This window comes from Schistocerca nitens, chromosome 2, assembly GCF_023898315.1.
Source record: "Schistocerca nitens isolate TAMUIC-IGC-003100 chromosome 2, iqSchNite1.1, whole genome shotgun sequence".
In the NCBI taxonomy this organism is placed as follows: domain Eukaryota; kingdom Metazoa; phylum Arthropoda; class Insecta; order Orthoptera; family Acrididae; genus Schistocerca; species Schistocerca nitens.
In genome coordinates, this window is record NC_064615.1 from 890,433,188 (window position 1) to 890,456,494 (window position 23,307).

Consider the following 23,307-nt stretch of genomic DNA (forward strand, 5'->3'; position numbering starts at 1 on the left):
CATTGGGAACAATGTATCAATTGTGGAGGAGAGTATTTCGAAGGAGACATCAAAGATAAGTGATGTAGATATCACTACGACCGATGCTGAGAAACAGCTAAAAGTGATAAAATTGAACAAGGTCTATGAGCAGAATCGAACTTCTAACAGATTCTACACAGAATTTATGATTAAGTTACCTCAATTTTTAACCATAATATACACTGCACCCCTCGAACAAAAAAGTTGAAAGACAGATTAGGTCATATCCACCTACAGGTACCTGAAACAGAATGAACTATGCCACGCCAATCCATATGAATTCCGAAAACACTGGAAATGCAAAACCCAATTCATTTTTTTCTCACATGACTTTGTGAAAGCCACATGTCAAGATAATCAGGTTGATGCAGTACTTCTTCACTTCCATACCTGACAGAATCTGTTTGCAGAAATAAAATACAATAGGGTTTCAAGTGAAATTTGTGACTCGACTGAAGGATTTTATATTCACACAATATAATGTAATTGTATAGATAAAAAAAAATCTACTCACCAAGCGGCAGCAGGAGAGCACATATACAAAAAAGGTATTACATATATTATGTATTGTAATACGTGTATTCTTTTTTTATGTGTGTTCTCCTGCCACTGCTTGGTGAGTAGATTTTTTCTCTCTACGATTACCCTATATTGTAAAAAATTGACTATTTTCGTTGTTATGTTACTACAAATATTCAGTCAGTTACTGATACAATATCAAAGTGTTGTATACATTATAAACTTGCTTTAAATGAAAGGCTCCGTGTAAAAATAAACCAAGACAAAAAAATTTAAAATCTTGGTTTTACGACAGCTGGGTTCAAAATATCAGTAATTCTTCAAGGAAAGGGGGAACCATGTCTGTGGTTCAATATACTGTCTGCAGGATGTGGTAGTTACTTGATGCTCCAAGACAAGATTGCATCTTCTGGCAGAGGCAGAGCTATTGTCAATCATGTCAAGCTGCAAATCATATACAGAAAATTGGACAGAAAAAAATCATATACAGAAAATTGGACAGAAGACATAATGGAGTTGTGTCTTAGAATACTGAGGTATTAAAGTATGAATTAATTTGTGCAGCTTTTATTAAGTTGGAGTGCAATAATGGAAGAGGAATCTGATTACATTTTTCTGGATACTGATAATTCAAGCTCTTCAGGAAAGTGTCATGGGAAGTTCCGCTTTAATAATCAACGCACAAACATGTCGCTCTCTATTCTGATGTGTGTTCTGGACAGAATCCATTAAGATAGCTCTCATCCTCTTGATAATAGTCAATGATACAAAAATGCAGGTGGAAGTAACTGACCACAAATGTATAGTTTTGGGCCATTCACTTTTACTGAACGCTGTGAATGCAGCTGACTTGTGTAAAATAAAAAATAGCTGCAAGCAAAATGCAATATACCTATGCCCCAGAAGAATGGTCAATACTTTAAAATATGAAAAATGCAAAGCACCAAAACTGGAAGTCAGTGTAATGAAAAGAACAAAACCAGAACACAAAATATTAGTGCCTATGGATTAAATTTGTTAATCACTTGATGAGTGAGGTATGGCAGAGGAATGCCTTTTACAGTAAGGTTTAAAGAGGCTAAGTGGCATGGTGGAATTCAATGAGGTACATTTTATCAAGAAGAAAAAAAGGAAATAAACTTAATTCACTAGCCAGAGTCCACCAAGACCAACTAATCAAGAATTATAGATCAGTTACAAATGAAAAGGAGGAGGACATGTTCAATTCACTGAAGTTCATTCCAACATCACATCAAGCCTATTACAAGAATTTCTAACTGCAAAGATAGGTACATGACGGAGAACACGAAATGACCAGCAAGATTTTCATGAACAAGATTATTCGTAGGTGGGGATTAAACAGTGTCTGCATGAAAGAAAAGAAGAAGAAGAAATAGCAATAGTAAGTGAACTTACTTATAATCTTGCAGTTTGAATAATTAATTAAAAGAAAAAGTAATTTAAGAGGATGCATTAAAAAATGAAAAGAAACAGGGACATTGGTTTAATTTTTGAAGTACGAAGTGGAAATTTTCCAGTACACTAGTGAACAAAGTCCAGTAAAGAGAAAATAAATAGGAAAAAAAAACTTTTAAATTGATAAAAAAGTCTGTGTGCATCATGTTACATAGATTAGCATGTATTTGTTATTCTTCAATGTAAAAAAATTAACATTTAATTCTTTATCTGCAATAAAATGTATTACTTTAACTTTATATCAGTTTTTCTTGTAAGAGTAATATATGGACTTGATCCACTTTTGCTCTGAACCTCTAAAATGTTCAGAAGTATAAAATTGTGCACTTCTCAAAATAAGAAAAAAGGACTATCGTATGACAACAGTACTAATGAGTTACAGTTGGAATCAGAAAACTTATAAAAATACTGGGGTATCATAATTTGTGAGAATATACAATGGTATTTTCATGTAAGCTTAGTTGTTGGTAAGAATTCGGTCCATTGGTATGATGCTGAAAAGATGCAGTGAAACTAGAATGGAGACTAATTGTAAAACAATTATGTGACTGGTCTTTTAATATTATCGTTGTCACTGAGCACCACTACTGCCCCTCCCCGCTTCCTTCACCACCCACCACAAACATACACCTAAATATTGCTCAAAAGTGTGGTACACATTAGAGATGGGGGATCCACTCCTGAACTGATTCATAGAGTTGAATCTTTCAAAGGAGTGAACAATCAGTGATTCAGAAAAAAAGAACGGTAGCTCCAAACGTTTCCCACAGCAGAGAGAGAGAGAGAGAGAGAGAGAGAGAGAGAGTCGGAGCAGATCAGCGGGGCCTCTGCTGGTCAGAGCACACTGCACGCCACACAACACAGCCAGCGCCGGCCTCTGCCCTGCTTCTGCCTTGGCTGCCTGCATTGTGCAGTGCCCCATTGGATTTTGTGTTTCACATATGCCGTGCCGTCTCTGTGCTTCCTCTGCCGCGTGCAGTGTCTGGCGCACCTTAACTTAGCATCGCACTCCGTCGGCGATCGTTTCAGTCGCAGGTCCTGCCCTCTGGGCAGTTGATGCGAGCAACAGGACAGAGAGCCTCCTAGCGGAGAACATAAGAACTACTTGCAACAACCTGCTCGCAAGAGAAAGGACGATTTGTCTCGGAGCGGGTGACTGGTGGCCGTTCACCAGTCCCCCCACCCTCGGAACTCGCCCGCTCAACGCTCACCCCACCGTTCTCGACTCTAGCCAGAGCGTTGAGCAAAGCAACTCAGGTGTCACTCTGGTCTCTGCGGTCTTAGCTCATGCAGTACTACAGCTCGCAGCTCGACCTGCTTGACTCAGCACCTCTGTATTGGAGTTCGTCTCTACTGGATATTGTTCTTCGTAGTAATACCGGTATGTATATTACATAATTATGTTAATAATATAATAGAGGGAAACATTCCATGCAGGAAAAATATATCTAAAAACAAAGATGATGTGACTTACCATACGAAAGCATTGGCAGGTCGATAGACACACAAACAAACACAATCATACACACAAAATTCTAGCTTTCGCAACCAACGGTGGCTTCATCAGGAAAGAGGGAAGGAGAGGGAAAGATGAAAGAGTGTGGGTTTTAAGGAAGAGGGTAAGGAGTCATTCCAATCCCGGGAGCGGAAAGACTTACCTTAGGGGGAAAAAAGGACAGGTATACACTCGCACACACACCCATATCCAACCACACATACACAGACACAAGCAGACATTAGTAAGGACAAAGAAATTCGGCAGAGATGTCAGTCGAGGCAGAAGTACAGAGGCAAAGATGTTGAAGACAGGTGAGGTGTGAGCAGCGGCAACTTGAAATTAGCGGAGGTTGAAGCCTGGCGGATAATCAGAAGAGACAATATACTGAAGGGCAAGTTCCCATCTACGGAGTTCTGACAGGTTGGTGTTAGTGGGAAGTATCCAGATAACCCGGACTGTGCAACACTGTGCCAAGATGTGCTGGCCGTGCACCAAGGCATGTTTAGCCACAGGGTGATCCTCATTACCAACAAACACTGTCTGCCTGTGTCCATTCATGCGAATGGACAGTTTGTTGCTGGTCATTCCCACATAGAAAGCTTCACAGTGTAGGCAGGTCAGTTGGTAAATCACGTGTGTGCTTTCACACGCGGCTCTGCCTTTGATCGTGTACACCTTCCGAGTTACAGGACTGGAGTAGGTGGTGGTGGGAGGGTGCATGGGACAGGTTTTACACCGGGGGCGGTTACAAGGGTAGGAGCCAGAGGGTAAGGAAGGTGGTTTGGGGATTTCATAGGGATGAACTAACAGGTTACGAAGGTTAGGTGGACGGCGGAAAGACACTCTTGGTGGAGTGGGGAGGATTTCATGAAGGATGGATCTCATTTCAGGGCAGGATTTGAGGAAGTCGTATCCATGCTGGAGAGCCACATTCAGAGTCTGATCCAGTCCCGGAAAGTATCCTGTTACAAGTGGGGCACTTTTGTGGTTCTTCTGTGGGAGGTTCTGGGTTTGAGGGGATGAGGAAGTGGCTCTGGTTATTTGCTTCTGTACCAGGTCGGGAGGGTATTTGCGGGATGCGAAAGCTGTTTTCAGGTTGTTGGTGTAATGGTTCAGGGATTCCGGATTGGAGCAGATTAATTTGCCACGAAGACCTAGGCTGTAGGGAAGGGACCGTTTGATGTGGAATGGGTGGCAGCTGTCATAATGGAGGTACTGTTGCTTGTTGGTGGGTTTGATGTGGACGGACGTGTGAAGCTGGCCATTGGACAGATGGAGGTCAACGTCAAGGAAAGTGGCATGGGATTTGGAGTAGGACCAGGTGAATCTGATGGAACCAAAGGTGTTGAGGTTGGAGAGGAAATTCTGAAGTTCTTCTTCACTGTGAGTCCAGATCATGAAGATGTCATCAATAAATCTGTACCAAACTTTGGGTTGGCAGGCCTGGGTAACCTAGAAGGCTTCCTCTAAGCGACCCATGAATAGGTTGGCATACGAGGAGGCCATCCTGGTACCCATGGCTGTTCCCTTTAATTGTTGGTATGTCTGGCCTTCATAAGTGAAGAAGTTGTAGGTCAGGATGAAGCTGGCTAAGGTAATGAGGAAAGAGGTTTTAGGTAGGGTGGCAGGTGATCGGAGTGAAAGGAAGTGCTCCATCGCAGCGAGGCCCTGGACGTGCGGAATATTTGTGTATAAGGAAGTGGCATCAATGGTTACAAGGATGGTTTCTGGGGGTAACAGATTGGGTAAGGATTCCAGGCGTTTGAGAAAGTGGTTTGTGTCTTTGATGAGGGATGGGAGACTGCATGTAATGGGTTGAAGGTGTTGATCTACGTATGCAGAGATGCGTTCTGTGGGGGCTTGGTAACCAGCTACAATGGGGCGGCCGGGATGATTGGGTTTGTGAATTTTAGGAAGAAGGTAGGGGTGTGGGGTGTTGGTGGGGTCAGGAGGCTGATGGAGTCAGGTGAAAGGTTTTGTAGTGGGCCTAAGGTTCTGAGGATTCCTTGAAGCTTCGCCTGGACATCAGGAATGGGATTTCCTTGGCAAACTTTTTATGTAGTGTTGTCTGAAAGCTGACGCAGTCCCTCAGCCACATACTCTCGACGATCAAGTACCACGGTCGTGGAACCCTTGTCCGCCGGAAGAATGACGATGGATCGGTCAGCCTTCAGATCACGGATAGCTTGGGTTTCAGCAGTGGTGATGTTGGGAGTAGGATTAAGGTTTTTTAAGAAGGATTGAGAAGCAAGGCTGGAAGTCAGAAATTCCTGGAAGGTTTGGAGAGGGTGATTTTGAGGAAGAGGAGGTGGGTCCCGCTGTGACGGAGGACGGAACTGTTCCAGGCAGGGTTCAATTTGGATAGTGTCTTGGGGAGTTGGATCATTAGGAGTAGGATTAGGATCATTTTTCTTCGTGGCAAAGTGATATTTCCAGCAGAGAGTACGAGTGTAGGACAGTAAATCTTTGACGAGGGCTGTTTGGTTGAATCTGGGAGTGGAGCTGAAGGTGAGGCCTTTGGATAGGACAGAGGTATCGAATTGGGAGAGAGGTTTGGAGTAAAGGTTAACTTCTGAATTGGGGTGTTGTGGTTACAGATTGTGTTGATTGGAATTTTGAGGTTTTGGAGGGAATGGAGCTGGAAGTGGGAGATTGAGTAGATGGGAGAGACTGGGTTTGTGTGAAATGAGAGTAACACTTCCAGCTCCACTCCCTCCAAAACATCAAAATTCCAATCAACACAATCTGTAACCACAACACCCTAATTCAGTAGTTAACCTTTCCTCCAAACCTCTCTCCCAATCCGAAACCTCTGTCCTATCCAAAGGCCTCACCTTCAGCCCCACTCCCAGATTCAACCAAACAGCCCTCGTCAAAGATTTACTGTCCTACACTCGTACTCCCTGCTGGAAATATCACTTTGCCACGAAGAAAAATAATCCTAATCCTACTCCTAATGATCCAACTCCCCAAGACACCATCCAAATTGAACCCTGCCTGGAACAGTTCCGTCCTCCGTCACAGCGGGACCCACCTCCTCTTCCTCAAAATCACCCTCTCCAAACCTTCCAGGAATTTCTGACTTCCAGCCTTGCATCTCAATCCTTCTTAAAAAACCTTAATCCTACTCCCAACATCACCACTGCTGAAGCCCAGGCTATCCGTGATCTGAAGGCTGACCGATCCATCGTCATTCTTCCGGCGGACAAGGGTTCCATGACCATGGTACTTGATCGTCGGGAGTATGTGGCTGAGGGACTGCGTCAGCTTTCAGACAACACCACATACAGAGTTTGCCAAGGTAACCCCATTCCCGATGTCCAGGCGGAGCTTCAAGGAATCCTCAGAACCTTAGGTCCCCTGCAAAACCTCTCACCTGACTCCATCAACCTCCTGACCCCACCGATACCACGCACCCCTACCTTCTACCTTCTTCCTAAAATTCACAAACCCAATCATCCTGGCCGCCCCATTGTAGCTGGTTACCAAGCTCCCACAGAACGTATCTCTGCATACGTAGATCAACACCTTCAACCCATTACATGCAGTCTCCCATCCTTCATCAAAGACACAAACCACTTTCTCGAATGCCTGGAATCCTTACCCAATCTGTTACCCTCGGACACCATCCTTGTAACCATTGATGCCACTTCCTTATACTCAAATAATCCGCACGTCCAGGGCCTCGCTGCGATGGAGCACATCAACAATCTGAACCAGTTACCACCGTAACAGGCGAGAGCTCTTCAATTTGGGAGGACTTCGATGAAACAATAAATCAGCTCCGAGGAAGTCATGACCCGGGATGTGCAGCAATTGTCGAACTAGACAAATATTTGTCTGAGGCATATTTGTGAAGAAACAGCGATCCATTAAACTGGTGAGGCACTAGAAGGTTGCTGTACCCAACACTGTACGAACTAGTCCTGCAAATGTTATGCACCCCGGCTACATCAGTTCCCTGTGAGCGCATCTTCTCAAAAGCAAGACAAATATGCAATGAAAGAAGGAACAGACTCACTTCGAGTAAAATTGAACAAATTTTATTTATAAACCAAAACATTGATTAGTTTTTCCTATAATGTATACTCATTGTGAGTGTCGACTGTGCATACTAAAATATATTACAGTTTTTGTGTGTTACTTTTTATGCAATTAAAGTTTGTTTACATAATATGAATCAAGTCTTATTTTCAAAATTTCCCTACCTGATAAAAATACTTAGAATTTTATTGTAATATTTTTATTTTTTTCCACCAGATGAAATGTATAACTTTTATTATCTCAAAGTGACTCAGGGTGTAATATAAACCAATCAGTGATTTTTCCTTCATTGCGGACTGCTGTCATACTGTACTTTATGAATGAAAATGCAACCATTTGATTAAGTTTCATTATTACTTCATTTCACACTATCACTATTTAGATGTGGAGGTTTGTTTTGCGGGGCACACAAAAGTGTCGTTATCAGCATGCTATTTTAGCTTTGTAGCCATTATCACGTGCAAAGGTGAAATACTTATTACATATCTGACATGTCTGAATGATTGTTGTCACAATATTACAATCATTCAGTCATGTCAGATATTTTATGACTATTTCACCTTTGACCATGATAATGGCTACAAAGCCAAAAACACGATAGTGCAAAATAAATCAATAATCAAAAACTTTGTCATATCGTGGAAATTTCAATAAACAATACAAAATTCTTACTCATTATCTGTGTTACTTCAAAATAGGATCAGATAACATCAAAATACAGGTATGGTACTGGAATAAACCAAGTTTAAAGGGCAATGTGCCGTCCATTTATTTTCTATTGTGAATGAGTCATGAGTCATGAAAAAGAGCTACTTCATTTCAGGGACTGAACAGTTCTAATCCAATCTCTGAAAAGAACAGTTTTGCCCATCTCTAGTACACATACCAAATAAATATAACAGGGGGTACTGAATATATAAAAACAAGATAACATAAATGGTCACAAGATTGTTTGAACCGAAGAATATTGAAATGGAAATGCCGAAAAACCTAAACACATAGCTACTTGAAGATAGATGCCAATCATCTTACAAAAGCCTACTCAGAAATTTCAAGAAACTCTACTGGGCACGGAATATACTAACATACAGCTCCTATAGTGATTGAAGACAAGATCGGACTAATTACTGTGTACAGAAATGCATTTAAGCAGTTATTCTCCTTGCATCCCATATGCACACAGAATGGGAAGACACACTAATATGTCGTACAATGTAAAGTACCCTATTCCACGTACTTCACAGTGGTTTGCAGAGTATGGATGTATCTGTAATTTCATACAGATGCTTATAACTGTAGTATTTTCATTACATCCTGCTTTTGTTTTATTAATGACCGAAATGTACAAATAACTTTTGACGTTAGTTTGGCAATGATTTCCATTGTAACAATGTCTCTAAAATACTTTTTTATTTGGATCCACTCATCACACAAAGCAAGAAACAAATATTCTACTACTGACATTACCTGATATGATAGTACACTGCCCCTCTGTATTCGACAGGAGTAGCAATTTCATCAATTGACAAGGTTATTTCTTTTACATCTACATCTACGTGATTACTCTGCAACTTACAATGAAGTGCCTGGCAGAGAATTCAACGAACCACCTTCAAGCTGTTTCTGTACTTTTCTACTCTCTAATAGTGCACAGGAAAGACAACCACTTACAATATTTCTCTGCAAGCTCAGATTTCACTTACTTTATCATGATAATAATTTCTCCCTATGTAGGTGGGCACCAACAGAATATTTCCGCAAACAGTACCATCACTTATAACTCTCAACTGCCGTCAATACTATTTCTTTGAATTCAAACCACATCTTGTCTATGCTTATATAGTCAGATCAGAGGGGGTGGGGACTGTCTCTTAGAAAGGTGTCAAGCAAATTTTTATCTGCATTTATTTTTGGTGGGTTTGGATGTTACAGTATTCAGTCTCACTACAACAGCCTAGTGGTCATTAATCTCCGTATCTGTCATGATGCTGCCTATTTGCCCAGGATTATTTGTTGCTATGAGGTCAAGTATGTTTTCACAACCATTTACACCTTGAGTGGGCTCCTGAACTGATTGTTCAAAACAATTTTCTGAGAAAGCATTCAGCACAATTTCAGACAATGTTTTATGCCTAAGCTGGCTTCAAACAAGGATTTTTGGCAATATATTGAGGGTAGATTAAAGCCACTGCCAACTAAAATTGTATGAGTGGGGTACCTATTTAAATAAGACTCCAAGTTTTCTTTGAACTGTTCCAACAACTGAATCATCTGAGTCAGGGTGTCGGTAAAACAAACCAATTATTAATTTATTCTGGCTGTCAAATATAACCTCTACTCATAATATCTTACAGGAACTATCTACTTCAATTTCACAACAAGGTAAACTACTTCTGAGGAAAGTAAACATCCAACCACCAAAAATGTATTTAATCTATTCTGAACACAGGTAGGTTCTTTGTAAAAATTTCACCCGAACTATTTCTGGCTATCCATACCTATAGTAATTTAAGCATCAGTGCTTTCTGTTAGTGCTTAGAGTTCTCGTTCTTTCCCAACACAGCTATGACAATTTACAACTACGATAAAGCTTGTTGCTAGGTCTACCTTTCTGTGTTTGCCATACACACTTTTAGACTGACGCACTTCCTGTAGTGTGTCTGAGAGCCTATAACCCTTTTTCTTTTTCTTTGCATTACTTGTTCTGTCAGGTCCTTGGAATCTGTTGTATTTATAAAAGTACCACATGTTGATGTCAACACAATAAGCTTTTGGTGAAGCACACTAAATATAATCACCTCATTTTAACTTTAAACTATGTGGATTATATGCAAAACAATTTTCAGACCCAATGTAACGTGGACATACTAACACGTCAGCACACAAGGGAGGGAAAACTGGATTACTGAACACCTTCTCTATCTTCTATGTAACAATGAAGACAATGGACTCATAATACCATATTCAGAGACTGTGATTGATTAACAACAGTTAGCAAACATTACAAATTACAGTCACATTGCACATGACCCTTTGTGACATGAAAATGATTGTGATTATTATTTAAGTCTTACCTTTGGCAAGGAAAGGAGCACTTAGTTTTTTCATGATATCTGTCCTGTACATGGCAAACACTCTGACATTTGTGGCCACAAGGAAGTTCAGCCTCACAAGGAAGGCTGCAACCTCCCTCAGGAACAGCCTTGAAATCTGATGCTGAGGCAACTTTTGTTTTCTCGCTGGGGTGTACCTGACATTTCAGTGTCAAGTGACGGCCAATTGCATCTTGTTTCATCAGTGTTTCATTTATTTTTGGCCATATTTTGCTGCTCCTAGTTAGGCTGTCCATGTTACCTACATAAGTACAATGTACTTTTAGTGTTGTTACTGAATGAAAAATAATGAGAACAAAATTCAGTCAAAAGTAAGTGTAATATAAATGCATCAACAGTAACATAACCTAGTGATTAAACTATAATTTACAGACACAGAATTATGTCTTTCTACTAATCCGTTGCACTGGTTCATCGATGCAGAACGAAATGCTCTTTGGAAAAAAATACAAAGGATAGTAACAACATCTTACATCCTGAATTTTTATTCATTTCATGGAACCTTAGATTCGTCTTCATTACTCCTTATACTTTTTCATTCCGAAGATATAAATGTTTACTACTACTGTGTTGTTTTGAATTCAACATTAAGCATAACAGCAATTTCTGGCCTAACAAGTTAAATATATAAAGTAACTGCTCTCTTATAATGAATTATCAAGATCCACAGAAAAAAATTATGACAAAACTGTTTCACCTAACATACAGAATATGTAAGAACAGCAAAATATTTTTAGGCTTCAAAAAGCCCCCAAGTCAAGGAAAGCAAGTGCTGAGAGGTATGAGTATTGCTAAACCTCCAGTTTCATCAGTCACAATTGCAAAATACTAACACATATTATCTTCAGAAGAAAGGAATGACTGGTACCTGAGATATAGGTTGAGGTCATATTGGTCCCCTGAGAAATGTCAGAATGTATGAGGCAAAACAGACATAATATAGTTATCTTAGAAGAGACCAGGCGCGGCTCGTGGTTTCTATACTGGGGAAGGCTGCTGCATTTATTAATCGGAGCCAATATAGACCTCTGGTTATGTTACAGACTAGTCTGACATAAACAACTAAGAATTCAGGGGGAGGGGGGTGGGCAGATCACTCTCTACCCATAATTTTACGTACTGTGTCTTCTATAATCAGGTATTAATTTACTAAATATCATTAGAAGCTAACTTCGAGTTAAAATCTTTGGTTAGTGTTTTTATACGTCATCATTACATTTTCTGACACTTTGCAGCAAATCATACGAAAAGACGCATTTCGGGGAGATCTTTAATGCGATGAATGTTAACTTTGCGGTTGCTTAATATTTTTGGTGTTTTCAGTTCTAAATTTAAGGCGTTTATTGTAGTTTACCTCCAAAGCTCGAAGTTAAATGTTTTTCGCTGGAATTATGTTTTTTCACCTTTGTGTGAAAATTCTTTTGGTCGGTGATACCAGTTTCAGTCCAGGCACTATCAGTACTATTTGTACGAAGACAGGTGAAACACAAAAATGCATTTTTCACTTCACAACCACACAACCACTCAGCTGCATCGTACATTGCTCTATTAAAACTGCGTTTGTATCCTTGCCTAGATTTGCACTATTTCTGTTCTTGATTGATCGTTAGATCGGGTCTGGGTGCACCAAGTTCTTTCACTTGCATCCTATGGCCGTGTTCCAAGTTTTTACCTATTAAATTGCACACTGAATTCATATTGCGCCGGTTTCACACTCGCGGTATGTTGCAGATATTCACAAGCAAGTAAAACTCACTAAAATCTTGCAAAATACACTCCGAAAAAGAAACTTGCTAATATCACACGATATCAACAAAAGCAGTCAGCATCAGCAAGCAAGGAAAGTAAAGTCACGGGACAAATTTCGCGCGCTTTGTCCTCTAATCACTTATGAAACTCTCGCTAGATGGCAGTAATGTTGTTACGGTTAGAGAGCCTGTAGTTACGGTCGTCTAGTGCACTCTGGCGGGATATTTGCAAACTTATTGTAAATGTGGATAAAATAACCAATGGTAGAAACAAAACAACTATGTAAAACATTATCAAAACAATAATACTAAACGTCGATTAATGACGCATCGAAGCGTAGTAGAGATGTGCAGAAACAGAGATTGGATAGCGAAGTTTCGGCCACTCTGCATTCCTTTATTACATAGATAGTGGAACGTGAAAAATGTGTGGTGGTTGGTATGACACCCTTAGGCTGCAAGCTCTGAGCCTTCGGGTCGCCCATAAAGAGCAGTACTATGTAGAAGCCACGCCCCCATACCGCTACTACATGCAGCTTACGGACGTTCCAAGGCGCAGCCTAAACACTACTAACCGTTCGGAAAACATCTATCGATACTAACAGTTCCAAAAACGTTGACCGTCGTTATTTTAATGGGAATGGGAAATGTGCGAAATTCGTCCTGATAATTTAAATTTTGTAATATGTTCTTGCGAAATTTACTTTAACATATATTTTGGGGCGGCTCCGCCTCAGAGCCTTTAATTACGAGCCGCGCCTGGAAGAGACATATATTTATTTAGGAAAAAACTTCTGACAGTGTTGACTCGAAATTCTGAAGTTATCAGGGATAAAATATCAGGATCAAATTGAGGCCCAAGTTTTCCCTGGCATATACAATGTTCAGATAACTTACATGAATGTACGTGGGTCACATCATTGACAACCGTTGATATTTTGACAGGTGCACTCCCTGTCATTTTCAAGGCAATACTGCAGCTAGTAAGCACTGTGCAAGGGAATTTAAAACCTCAGTATGCACTGCAGTTGTGGAAAGATAATCCCCCCCCCACACACACATACACAAACTACTGCCACAACACAAGCAAAGACGACCGATTTCAGAAGTTACTGATAGTGAATATTAATAACCAATAGGGGTGTGGTACCATTAACTCTGTCCCTCTGTTTTTTGGCATTGAGCAGGATTTCAATTTAAGCAAAAACCTCCATCTCTATTTATGAGGTTAATTGCTAATTTAATTTCAACTGCTTCCTTAGTGTCACTATACCAATAGCTGAAAGCGCATGCCAGAATCTGCGTGTTGTCATACTCCATAGGATGAAAGGCGGCAAGACAATGTTATGCAATAACTGATTTGCTCAGCATGTAAGTGTCTGTGAGACTTACACTCAGTACACCAGTCACCCGCTGTCCTGTCAGTCTTACCAATATATGACATGCCGCAGCTAAGGAATACAATAGACAATTGCCTTAAAACCAAGATCATCCTTAACGGAAACTACAACTTATGTGGTGGTCAAAAAATGCATTTCACATCATATTTCCACGAAATACAACTTATCCTGTTGGAAATGGTCTCCAAATACAGCAAAAGGATGTAGAATTTGGTGCCACCTGATACCATCAATCCCAAATGCACTGTTTGTCGACAGTGCAACACATGTATGATCTGTCTTTCACTATAACCATTCTGATGATAGTGACCTCAAAATTGGCTATCTCAGCTAACAAACTCTCAGGGTATGAGGCAACGTGGGCCCTGTGAGCCAAGGTATGAGATACCCCTTCACACTGTGCAGGATGGTGACAAATATTAGCTTGTAGTTACAAGTCAGTGGAGTAAGCTTCCTATAAATGGCACAACCCAAAGTACCATAAAGTACCCTGACCAACATGTCAAGGAGGGCAAGGCAGCCATCCTTTTCAACCTTCATCATGAAAAGAATATTTGAGTGGACTGAATTCAGGTGCTCTAACAACCGCTCAAGTTTTCATTGTCAAGAGGCAAACAACAGAACTGTTGTCAATACATGCTGGTTTCAATGCTGACCCCACAAGACGTATTGAGAAAAAGACTAACAGGGTCCTAGAAAAGTTCCTTTCTGCAGAATACTATCAAAAGCCTTGATTTTTATTGTGCTGTTCCCTATATGTTATATGAGAGTTCATCAGCTAAGTTACCTCATCTTGAGGTCATCTTTCATCAGAATAGTTATAGTGAAAGACAGATCAGACGTGTTGTGCTATCACAAACTATGCATCAGATCACTGATAATAAATAATATCGAGGTGGCACCAAAGTCTATGGCCTTCTAGCCTTACACAGGGGCCATTTTCAACATGACTGGTTGTATTTTGTGGAAATATGATGTGAAATGTGATTTTCAACCACCATTTAAAATAAGGTTCTTTTAGGTTCTGTAAAGAATGATCTCGGTTAGTGCAGGGTGGGTGTCTATATATTCCTTGCAGTTGAGGTATGTTATCCATTGGTCAGGATCGTGTACTGAACATAAGCATCACACATACACACAACAGCCAAAAATCTGCTGTTGCAGAACATTGTCTCGGCACCAGTCATCCTGCGGAATATAAGAACACTGAGATTCTGGAATCAATTTCCTGCTATTGAAATACTGTTATTAAGGAAGCAGCTGAAATTAAATTAGCAAGTAACCTCATAAATACAGATGCAGGCTTTTGCTTAAATTCTGTGTGGAATTCTGCTCTCTCCCTTGTTAAAAAAAGAGAAGGACAGAGTGGTTGTGTGGTGGCACTACACAGTTTACAGTGTGTGTGTGTGTGTGTGTGTGTGTTCTTCCTGGAACTGCACTGTAAACTGAGGTTGTTTCAAATTTACAGTCTGCAGTTTGCCATGAAAATCACAGGATGTGCACGTGTCAAAATATCGGCTGCTGCTGACGATGTCAACTAGTTGCAATCCTGTAAGTTATTTCAAGGATCAAATTGTTATAATAATATATTTATTGCAACCAATATACATACAATTTGAAAGTACAACTACAATAACACAAGAAAGTAAAAATTTTACATATTGTGGTTTGCATAGTCACTAACTGCATCCTTTTAGTACAGTGTTCAACAATGTAACAGTGGCCTATTTTGTTATAAAGTTTACAATCACACATTGTGATTTGTTCATGACACGTGTTGTTGCAGATAAGTTGGTGGAAACTATGGACTGCCATTCTGGTTACCAAGTGCCTCATTCAGTCAGTAATGAACCCTGTGCTGTAAAATTTTGGAGGTATGTCTCCCCTTTTTCCTGGCAATGTTCTTAACAGTCTTACCAAAGCACTGGTATGGGGTAGCATCATCAGGCTTATCCATACGTCTTCAATCAGAAAGAATTCCCTCGCTAGCAAGTATACGGAGTCTGCATCACATAGTTTTAGACACACTGATCACTTTCTTTATATACATCACCTTTACTCATGCTAATGTTGTTAAGTTTTTCATTGTGAGGTGTGGGCCGATAATTTCTATTCTGTACATCAGTGGGTTTTTGGTTCTGAATAGTGCCATCTGCTGTCTCTATGCCGAGGTATCTAATACCATCTATTTCATGAATAGCCATTATTGCTTGCATTGCTTTCTCTATTACATGTTTCATTTAACATTTCTGCATGCATTTGTATCTTGTTGTCAAGGTATTTGAAGTCTGGTATGATTTTTAGTTTTTTCTCCCACATCAAGATATCTGCTGATGCAGGTGCTTTTCCTCAATTTCTGAGCTCCAGCATCTCTGTTTTTGCCGCATTTATTTTGAAGTCATGTTTGGCACACCAATCTTCCATGTTGCATATCTTTATGTAGCTTTATAATTCCTTTTGATCATATTACTGCACCATCTGCATATGCACACGACGTTTTACCCCTCCTTTGGGGTATTCTTATATAATTTCTTTCAGTGTAAGGATAAACAATAATTGACATATTGAGTCTCCCTAAAGATCCTTATTTCTTTCCTTTAGAGTATGGACATGACTCATAAGTTCCCTACTCCTTAGGGGTTTCCTCTAGCTTTTTGTCAATGGCTTTTTGTTTATAAGATAAAAGGCTTTTGTGAAGTCTACAATTAATACTATACAAAACTTCTTTTTTATCTCCAAGGGCAACACACGTTCTTTAGCGGGGTTCTTATGCCGTCCAGAGTTGATCTTTCTTTTCTGAATCCCATCTGGTTTTTTGGGAGTTGTTTGTCAATTGTTTCTTTTATTTTTCAATTATTATTTTGTGAGTATTTTGAAAAGTAAGTTTTTAATGCTCGGGTTATGTATTTCCTGAGATCCTTGGGTTCTCTTTATTTTATAATTTCAATGCAGCCACTCAAGATGGAAGCCCCAGAAGATTTTGTCAACCCCTATGGAGATTACAAAATTCATTACATTACTAGAGATTTCTGCTGACAATGATAGTTCTATTAAAACATTAAAATCTTGTGCTGACTTTATAGGATAACCCTAAGCTATCTTTGTAATCAGTCAATCACTCAGGGAATATTTCCTTGCAGACTTAAATATGCCGTAGTAACGCTCATCTACGAAACTGGAGGTACGCAAGCAAACTCTAATTACAGACCAAAATCACTCCTTCCAATCTTCACACAATTGTTTGAAAAAGTGCTCTAATATTGCATACTGACACATTTAACTGAGCAGAACTTGGTAACTGCCTCTTAGTTAGGCTTTCGCAATAGACTCTACATAGACAAAGTAACGCAACACCTCACTAAAGAAATGCTATCAGAGCTACATAAGAAAAATTATCCTGTTGGTATATTCTGTGACTTCCCAAAGCTGCTGATTGTATGCATCACAAAATCCTACTTAGCAAACTAAAATGTTATATCATTAAAGGTACTCATCTTACATGGACTGTATCTTACTCTCATAACAGAAATGATGTCATCAACAGACTGTGTCACAGGCATGAAACTAATCTCAGAAAGGGGAACATATGTGACTTGTCACAAGTGCTAGTACTGGACCCGCTCTTGTTTTTAACACACATAAATGATCTTCCAATGATTTTAAAGAGCGGTTTAAAAAGTAACATCTGCAGATGACATACGCATACTACTCGTATGTCCAAACTTGGTTAACTTCTCAGATAATAGTCAACGTTGACTTCAAGTGTTTCACAGCTAAAAGTTTGTCTTAATCTCCCAAAGACTCTTATTACACAATTCCATATTGGCTTTAATGATCTTTTAGCATCAGAATTAGACTTAAATGGCCATACAGTAAATGGAAAACACTGTTTAAAATTCCTTGTGGGCCAGTTGGACAACAAGTTAAAATCATAACACAACATAGATAAATTAATCACAGTTCAGCATGTTCTACACTTCAAAGAATCTCTCATTACGTTGTCCTAAAGAAGAGAGTGAATAATTAAAGTAACAAGGATACTGTGCCACCAATTAGACCTTTCAAAAATTGATCAATATATTTATGTGCAATCAAATTAGACACAGTACTGTTTAGTAGGATAGAAGTCAGGTAAAGAGGGACCAAATCAGCTGCCTTTTGTCCATGGACTGTTCCTTAAACCAATGATACAATTCACAATCAATTTGGTAGTCTAACTGTCTAACTGAAGATACTGGCCACCTGTTATGAAATAGTAAGGAAATTAACAAATGCATATTGCTGATTCCTGTATCTACTGTCAGACACATCAGAGGCCTCACTTCTACCTATGTCAATATTCCAAATGCGAGAATATCTCCCCCATTTGCCTGCAGGGTGCCCTGTTGGTAAATGGAATGCACATTCTCATAAGTTTACTGATGTACTTGTACCCTGATACATCCACTTACTAATTTGTACTTTAACTCATAAGTGTAGGAAACATCTTTCCAGAATTTTGAGTGTCTGTTGATGGTATGCCTGCATCTATGCCAGGGGTGGGCAGTTATTTTGACTCAGGGCCACTTTGTGGAAGTGGCGTTTACTAGAGGACAGCACCTTTCAAAATGATTGAATTTATTCCTTAACTTTATACTTCAGAAACAGTGTAAATTGAATCATAAAACTTAATAAATGTACATAAAATAAAATAGTGACACTTATAAACAGTTTATTTATAGATACAATCAAGTATTTGTCACCCTTTTCTACTTTCCTTAAAAAAAAATTTAAAAAAAGTATCAGGAACGAGACTCCTTGTTAAGATAATCACCACATGCTAGATAATGTCTGTCCAGGAGCCTCTATATATGCTCATGTTGATCTATACAAGGGCGATGTACTTGAGGACAATATTATGGAAATGGAAGAGGATGTAGATGAAGATGAAATGGGAGATATGATACTGCGTGAAGAGTTTGACAGAGCACTGAAAGACCTGAGTCGAAACAAGGCCCCTGGAGTAGACAACATTCCATTAGAACTACTGACGGCCTTGGGAGAGGCAGTCCTGACAAAACTCTTCCATCTGGTGAGCAAGATGTACGAGACAGGCGAAATACCCTCAGACTTCAAGAAGAATATAATAATTCCAATCCCAAAGAAAGCAGGTGTTGACAGATGTGAAAATTACCGAACTATCAGTTTAATAAGTCACAGCTGCAAAATATTAAGACGAATTATTTACAGACGAACGGAAAAACTGGTAGAAGCTGACCTCGGGGAAGATCAGTTTGGATTCCGTAGAAATGTTGGAACACGTGAGGCAATACTGACCTTACGACTTATCTTAGAAGAAAGATTAAGGAAAGGCAAACCTACGTTTCTAGCATTTGTAGACTTAGAGAAAGCTTTTGACAATGTTGACTGGAATACTCTCTTTCAAATTCTAAAGGTGGCAGGGGTAAAATACAGGGAGCGAAAGGCTATTTACAATTTGTACAGAAACCAGATGGCAGTCATACGAGTCGAGGGGCATGAAAGGGAAGCAGTGGTTGGGAAGGGAGTGAGACAGGGTTGTAGCCTCTCCCCGATGTTATTCAATCTGTATATTGAGCAAGCAGTAAAGGAAACAAAAGAAAAATTTGGAGTAGGTATTAAAATCCAGGGAGAAGAAATAACAACTTTGAGGTTCGCCGATGACATTGTAATTCTGTCAGAGACAGCAAAGGACTTGGAAGAGCAGTTGAATGGAATGGACAGTGTCTTGAAAGGAGGATATAAGATGAACATCAACAAAAGCAAAACAAGGATAATGGAATGTAGTCGAATTAAGTCGGGTGGTGCTGAGGGAATTAGATTAGGAAATGATACACTTAAAGTAGTAAAGGAGCTTTGCTATTTGGGGAGCAAAATAACTTATGATGGTCGAAGTAGAGAGGATATAAAATGTAGACTGGCAATGGAAAGGAAAGCGTTTCTGAAGAAGAGAAATTTGTTAACATCGAATATAGATCTAAGTGTCAGGAAGCCATTTGTGAAAGTATTTGTATGGAGTGTGACCATGTATGGAAGTGAAACATGGACGATAAATAGTTTGGACAAGAAGAGAATAGAAGCTTTCGAAATGTGGTGCTACAGAAGAATGTTGAAGATTAGGTGGGTAGATCACGTAACTAATGAGGAGGTATTGAATAGTATTGGGGAGAAGAGAAGTTTGAGGCAGAACTTGACTAGAAGAAGGGATCGGCTGGTAGGACATGTCCTGAGGCATCAAGGGATCACAAATTTAGCATTGGAGGGCAGCGTGGAGGGTAAAAATTGTAGAGGGAGACCAAGAGATGAATACACTAAGCAGATTCAGAAGGATGTAGGTTGCTGCAGGTACTGGGAGATGAAGGAGCTTGCACAGGATAGATTAGCATGGAAAGCTGCATCAAACCAGTCTCAGGACTGAAGACCACAACAACAAACATCTTGAAGCAAGAAAAACTTTGCTCACAAATATACATAGAGCCAAAAGAACTTACACCCACAAAACTACTTCAAGAGTAGAAATTTTTCAGGGCAAAAAGTCAAGAAATGTCACAGCATTAAACATTGCTTTCACAGTGCAATCTGACCACATGCCAATAAGTTCAAGCTGCATCCTCAGGTGCTGTGTCAACATCAGCTGCAGTGAAGGGATAAGAGAGCACATGAAACTTTGGTTCTATTTTCTTACAGTCCTGAAATCTTGTGACCTGCTCCTCCATACTCTGCAGGGGACCCTTAATATTACCAGAAACACATTCAGGCACATTGTGTACTCCTAATGAAGGGAAATGCTAAAATTGCTTTTACCTGCTTGCCTTGCCTTGTTGTGCTTTGAAAGATGTTACATGTTCCCAAATTTTATGTGCAAACAACTTCTTTCCCTGCTACGTCACATCCATCCATTCAATTTCTGAGATATAGCAGGGTGAAAATATCTCATGTCTCCCCTTCTCACAAAATCGTAAGATATATCATGTGTGCTCAGAAATAAGACGATTTCATTCTGCAATGCACAGACTCTAACACTGCCAAGGCTCAACCAATTCACACCGATGTGGTACATCACATTTTACCTCTGTGCCTCTACATCCTCAAGAAACGATTTGAACTGTCAATGGTGCAGCACCCTCGCTCTGGTTGCATGCAACACACCAACAATACCATCTACTTCTACCACATGCATTAAGTCCAGCACTGCTTTAAAAAGCTCTCCTGATGCAAAATGCAATGAAAAGACAATATATCACTGTCTGTGTCTTGGCATGTAACTTGTTGTTTTTTTTTTTTTAAACTTAACCATACCTACAACTTTCCCACAGAACACTCTGGCCCCTTTGGTCATAACGCTTGCAGTTTTGTTCCTGGAGAACCCACTTTTCTCCACACAATTCACAGCACGCTTGAGTATGTCCTGACCAGTGGTTCTATTTGTCATTGACTGTAGGCCAATTAACTCCTCTGTGATGACGAAATTTTCATTCACTCCATGGATAAAGACAAATAATTGTGCAATGTCCTGTGCTCCCACCCAATGCCGATAAAGACCAAACAAAACCTTTGCTCAGTCTTCAGTTATTATGTGATTTCATCAAAACTGAGTCCTTGGACTGCACTATAGTCCTTCTTGACTATGAACTGCTTGCAAGATCGGGACACAATATGCTTGTACTCTGTACCACACACTCATCGTCTGAAAAAAAAAAGCTTGTTGCATTTACCTAAATTATGGGTTACCAAGAAATCTGCTTTTGTGGCACTATTTTGATGTGTTAATTGCTTTGTAAATAATGATTGTTGCTTCATCAGCCTTTTCACAAAAATCCACAGTTTTTGTTTTGTGTTCTTCCTTGGAAAGTCTGCTGCCAAATTTGCTATGTTTTGTTTCGTAATTCTTCTCCTATTCTACTCCTTATATATGTCTATTGTTTCACGACACAATCAACACTGCTTCAGTTACTGTGATAACAAAAAAATGTGTGTTTCTTCATTAAAAAAATGACATTGATGACTGATTAAAGCTGGAAATTTATATATTTACTGTTGCATATACAAGTACACCAGATCAACCAGAAAAACAGTGTGCATCATACTATATGCGGAAACCAAGTTGACATTCGGCGTGGTGACTGATGGGAGTAATCATAAACGGGAAATACCTTTCTGTGCGCTACCATCAGCCACCAAACCAAATGCCAACTCAGTTTGTGTGATTAGTACCTGAATTGTACACGGGTAATGGTGTGGTCATCCTAGTAGAAAAGTTGGGTCGCACATAGGATGGAAGCCTCGGTAAAAGCGGATTTCTCTGGCTGTCGTGGCAGGCCACTCAAAAACTCTCAGCAGGCCAAATGTGGCCCACGGACCACTCTTTGCCCGCCCTTTATCTATGCTAATCTCTGTATCTTGTGACGTGCAATGAGCTGTAGTACATGTGTCAGACAGTCCCTAATGCATACCACAAGATGGTTCAGGGATCATATAACTACTTACTAGTTGTTGTTGCTGTTGGTGGTGGTGGTGGTGGTGTTGTTGTCCAGCACTGAATTGGCAAGCGATTTGCTTATGCTGATCCACCTGTTTTCTGTTACAATTTGAAATAGTCTACTGCAACTGCAGAAGATGACTAGCAGATGTGGGTATTCCTGAACTGAATTAGTAGCAACACATTAGCACGAGAAAAGCTCAATGTTTGAACAACCCCCAAAATGGAGATGGGCATTCATTAGGTACTCACAATATGGCCACTACAAATGTGCCTATATCACGAATCTTACCCATCCTGTGCTTGTCTGTCATGCCAACTGGCATTACAAGGTCTGGTAACATTCTATCAAGTGAAATGCTGAAGTTGGATACTATGGTGACAAGAACATTTTCTTCAATACTGTGGTTATTTCTAATTAAGTTCCTCAATGCACTTTGTCATAATATGAAAATGAAAAGAAATTGTGGAAAAAAGTAAATCTAGCTCTCAAAATAATTTCAATTTATGTTTTAATTTCTGATGATACACACGTATCAAGCGATCCAAAAAGTAAAGTCAAGGCAGAAGTGCAAACACAAAGTGTGTTTGTAGTTCATGTTATTCATCATTTATTGACTTAATTACAAGACACTCTAACTACTCAATCACATATGTGACACACTACACTGAAGCTATCCAATTATTTATTAGTATTAGTTTTTGTGAGAGCCCTGACACTATCACTATATGAAATAACACATAATTTATTATAAGGTTTATATTTCATTGGGATGACAGATAAAACATATATCCAAATTCATTAAAAACACAAGATTTTTTTATCGTGTGCTTTGGAGTGTCCAAGTATTTCTGATCAAGTCACAATAAATTTACTTAGTTATTCATTTTAAATGCAGTTGCTAAATCCCCCCACACAAAGATTTATCCATCTCAGATTTACTTATTTGTCCATTTTAAATGCAGTTATTAAGTATCACACACAGAGATT

General features: G+C 39.5%; 1 protein-coding gene across 1 annotated transcript in view; it reads right to left on the reverse strand.

Moving 5' to 3' along the window:
* Positions 1 to 23,307, reverse strand: part of LOC126237202 (NFX1-type zinc finger-containing protein 1-like) — a 399,723-nt gene that overhangs the window by 237,604 nt on the left and 138,812 nt on the right. Inside the window, exon 6 of the mRNA XM_049947082.1 lies at positions 10,633 to 10,912. Within this exon, the coding sequence (XP_049803039.1) occupies positions 10,633 to 10,912 (280 nt within the window). The remainder of the gene's footprint in view (positions 1 to 10,632; positions 10,913 to 23,307) is intronic.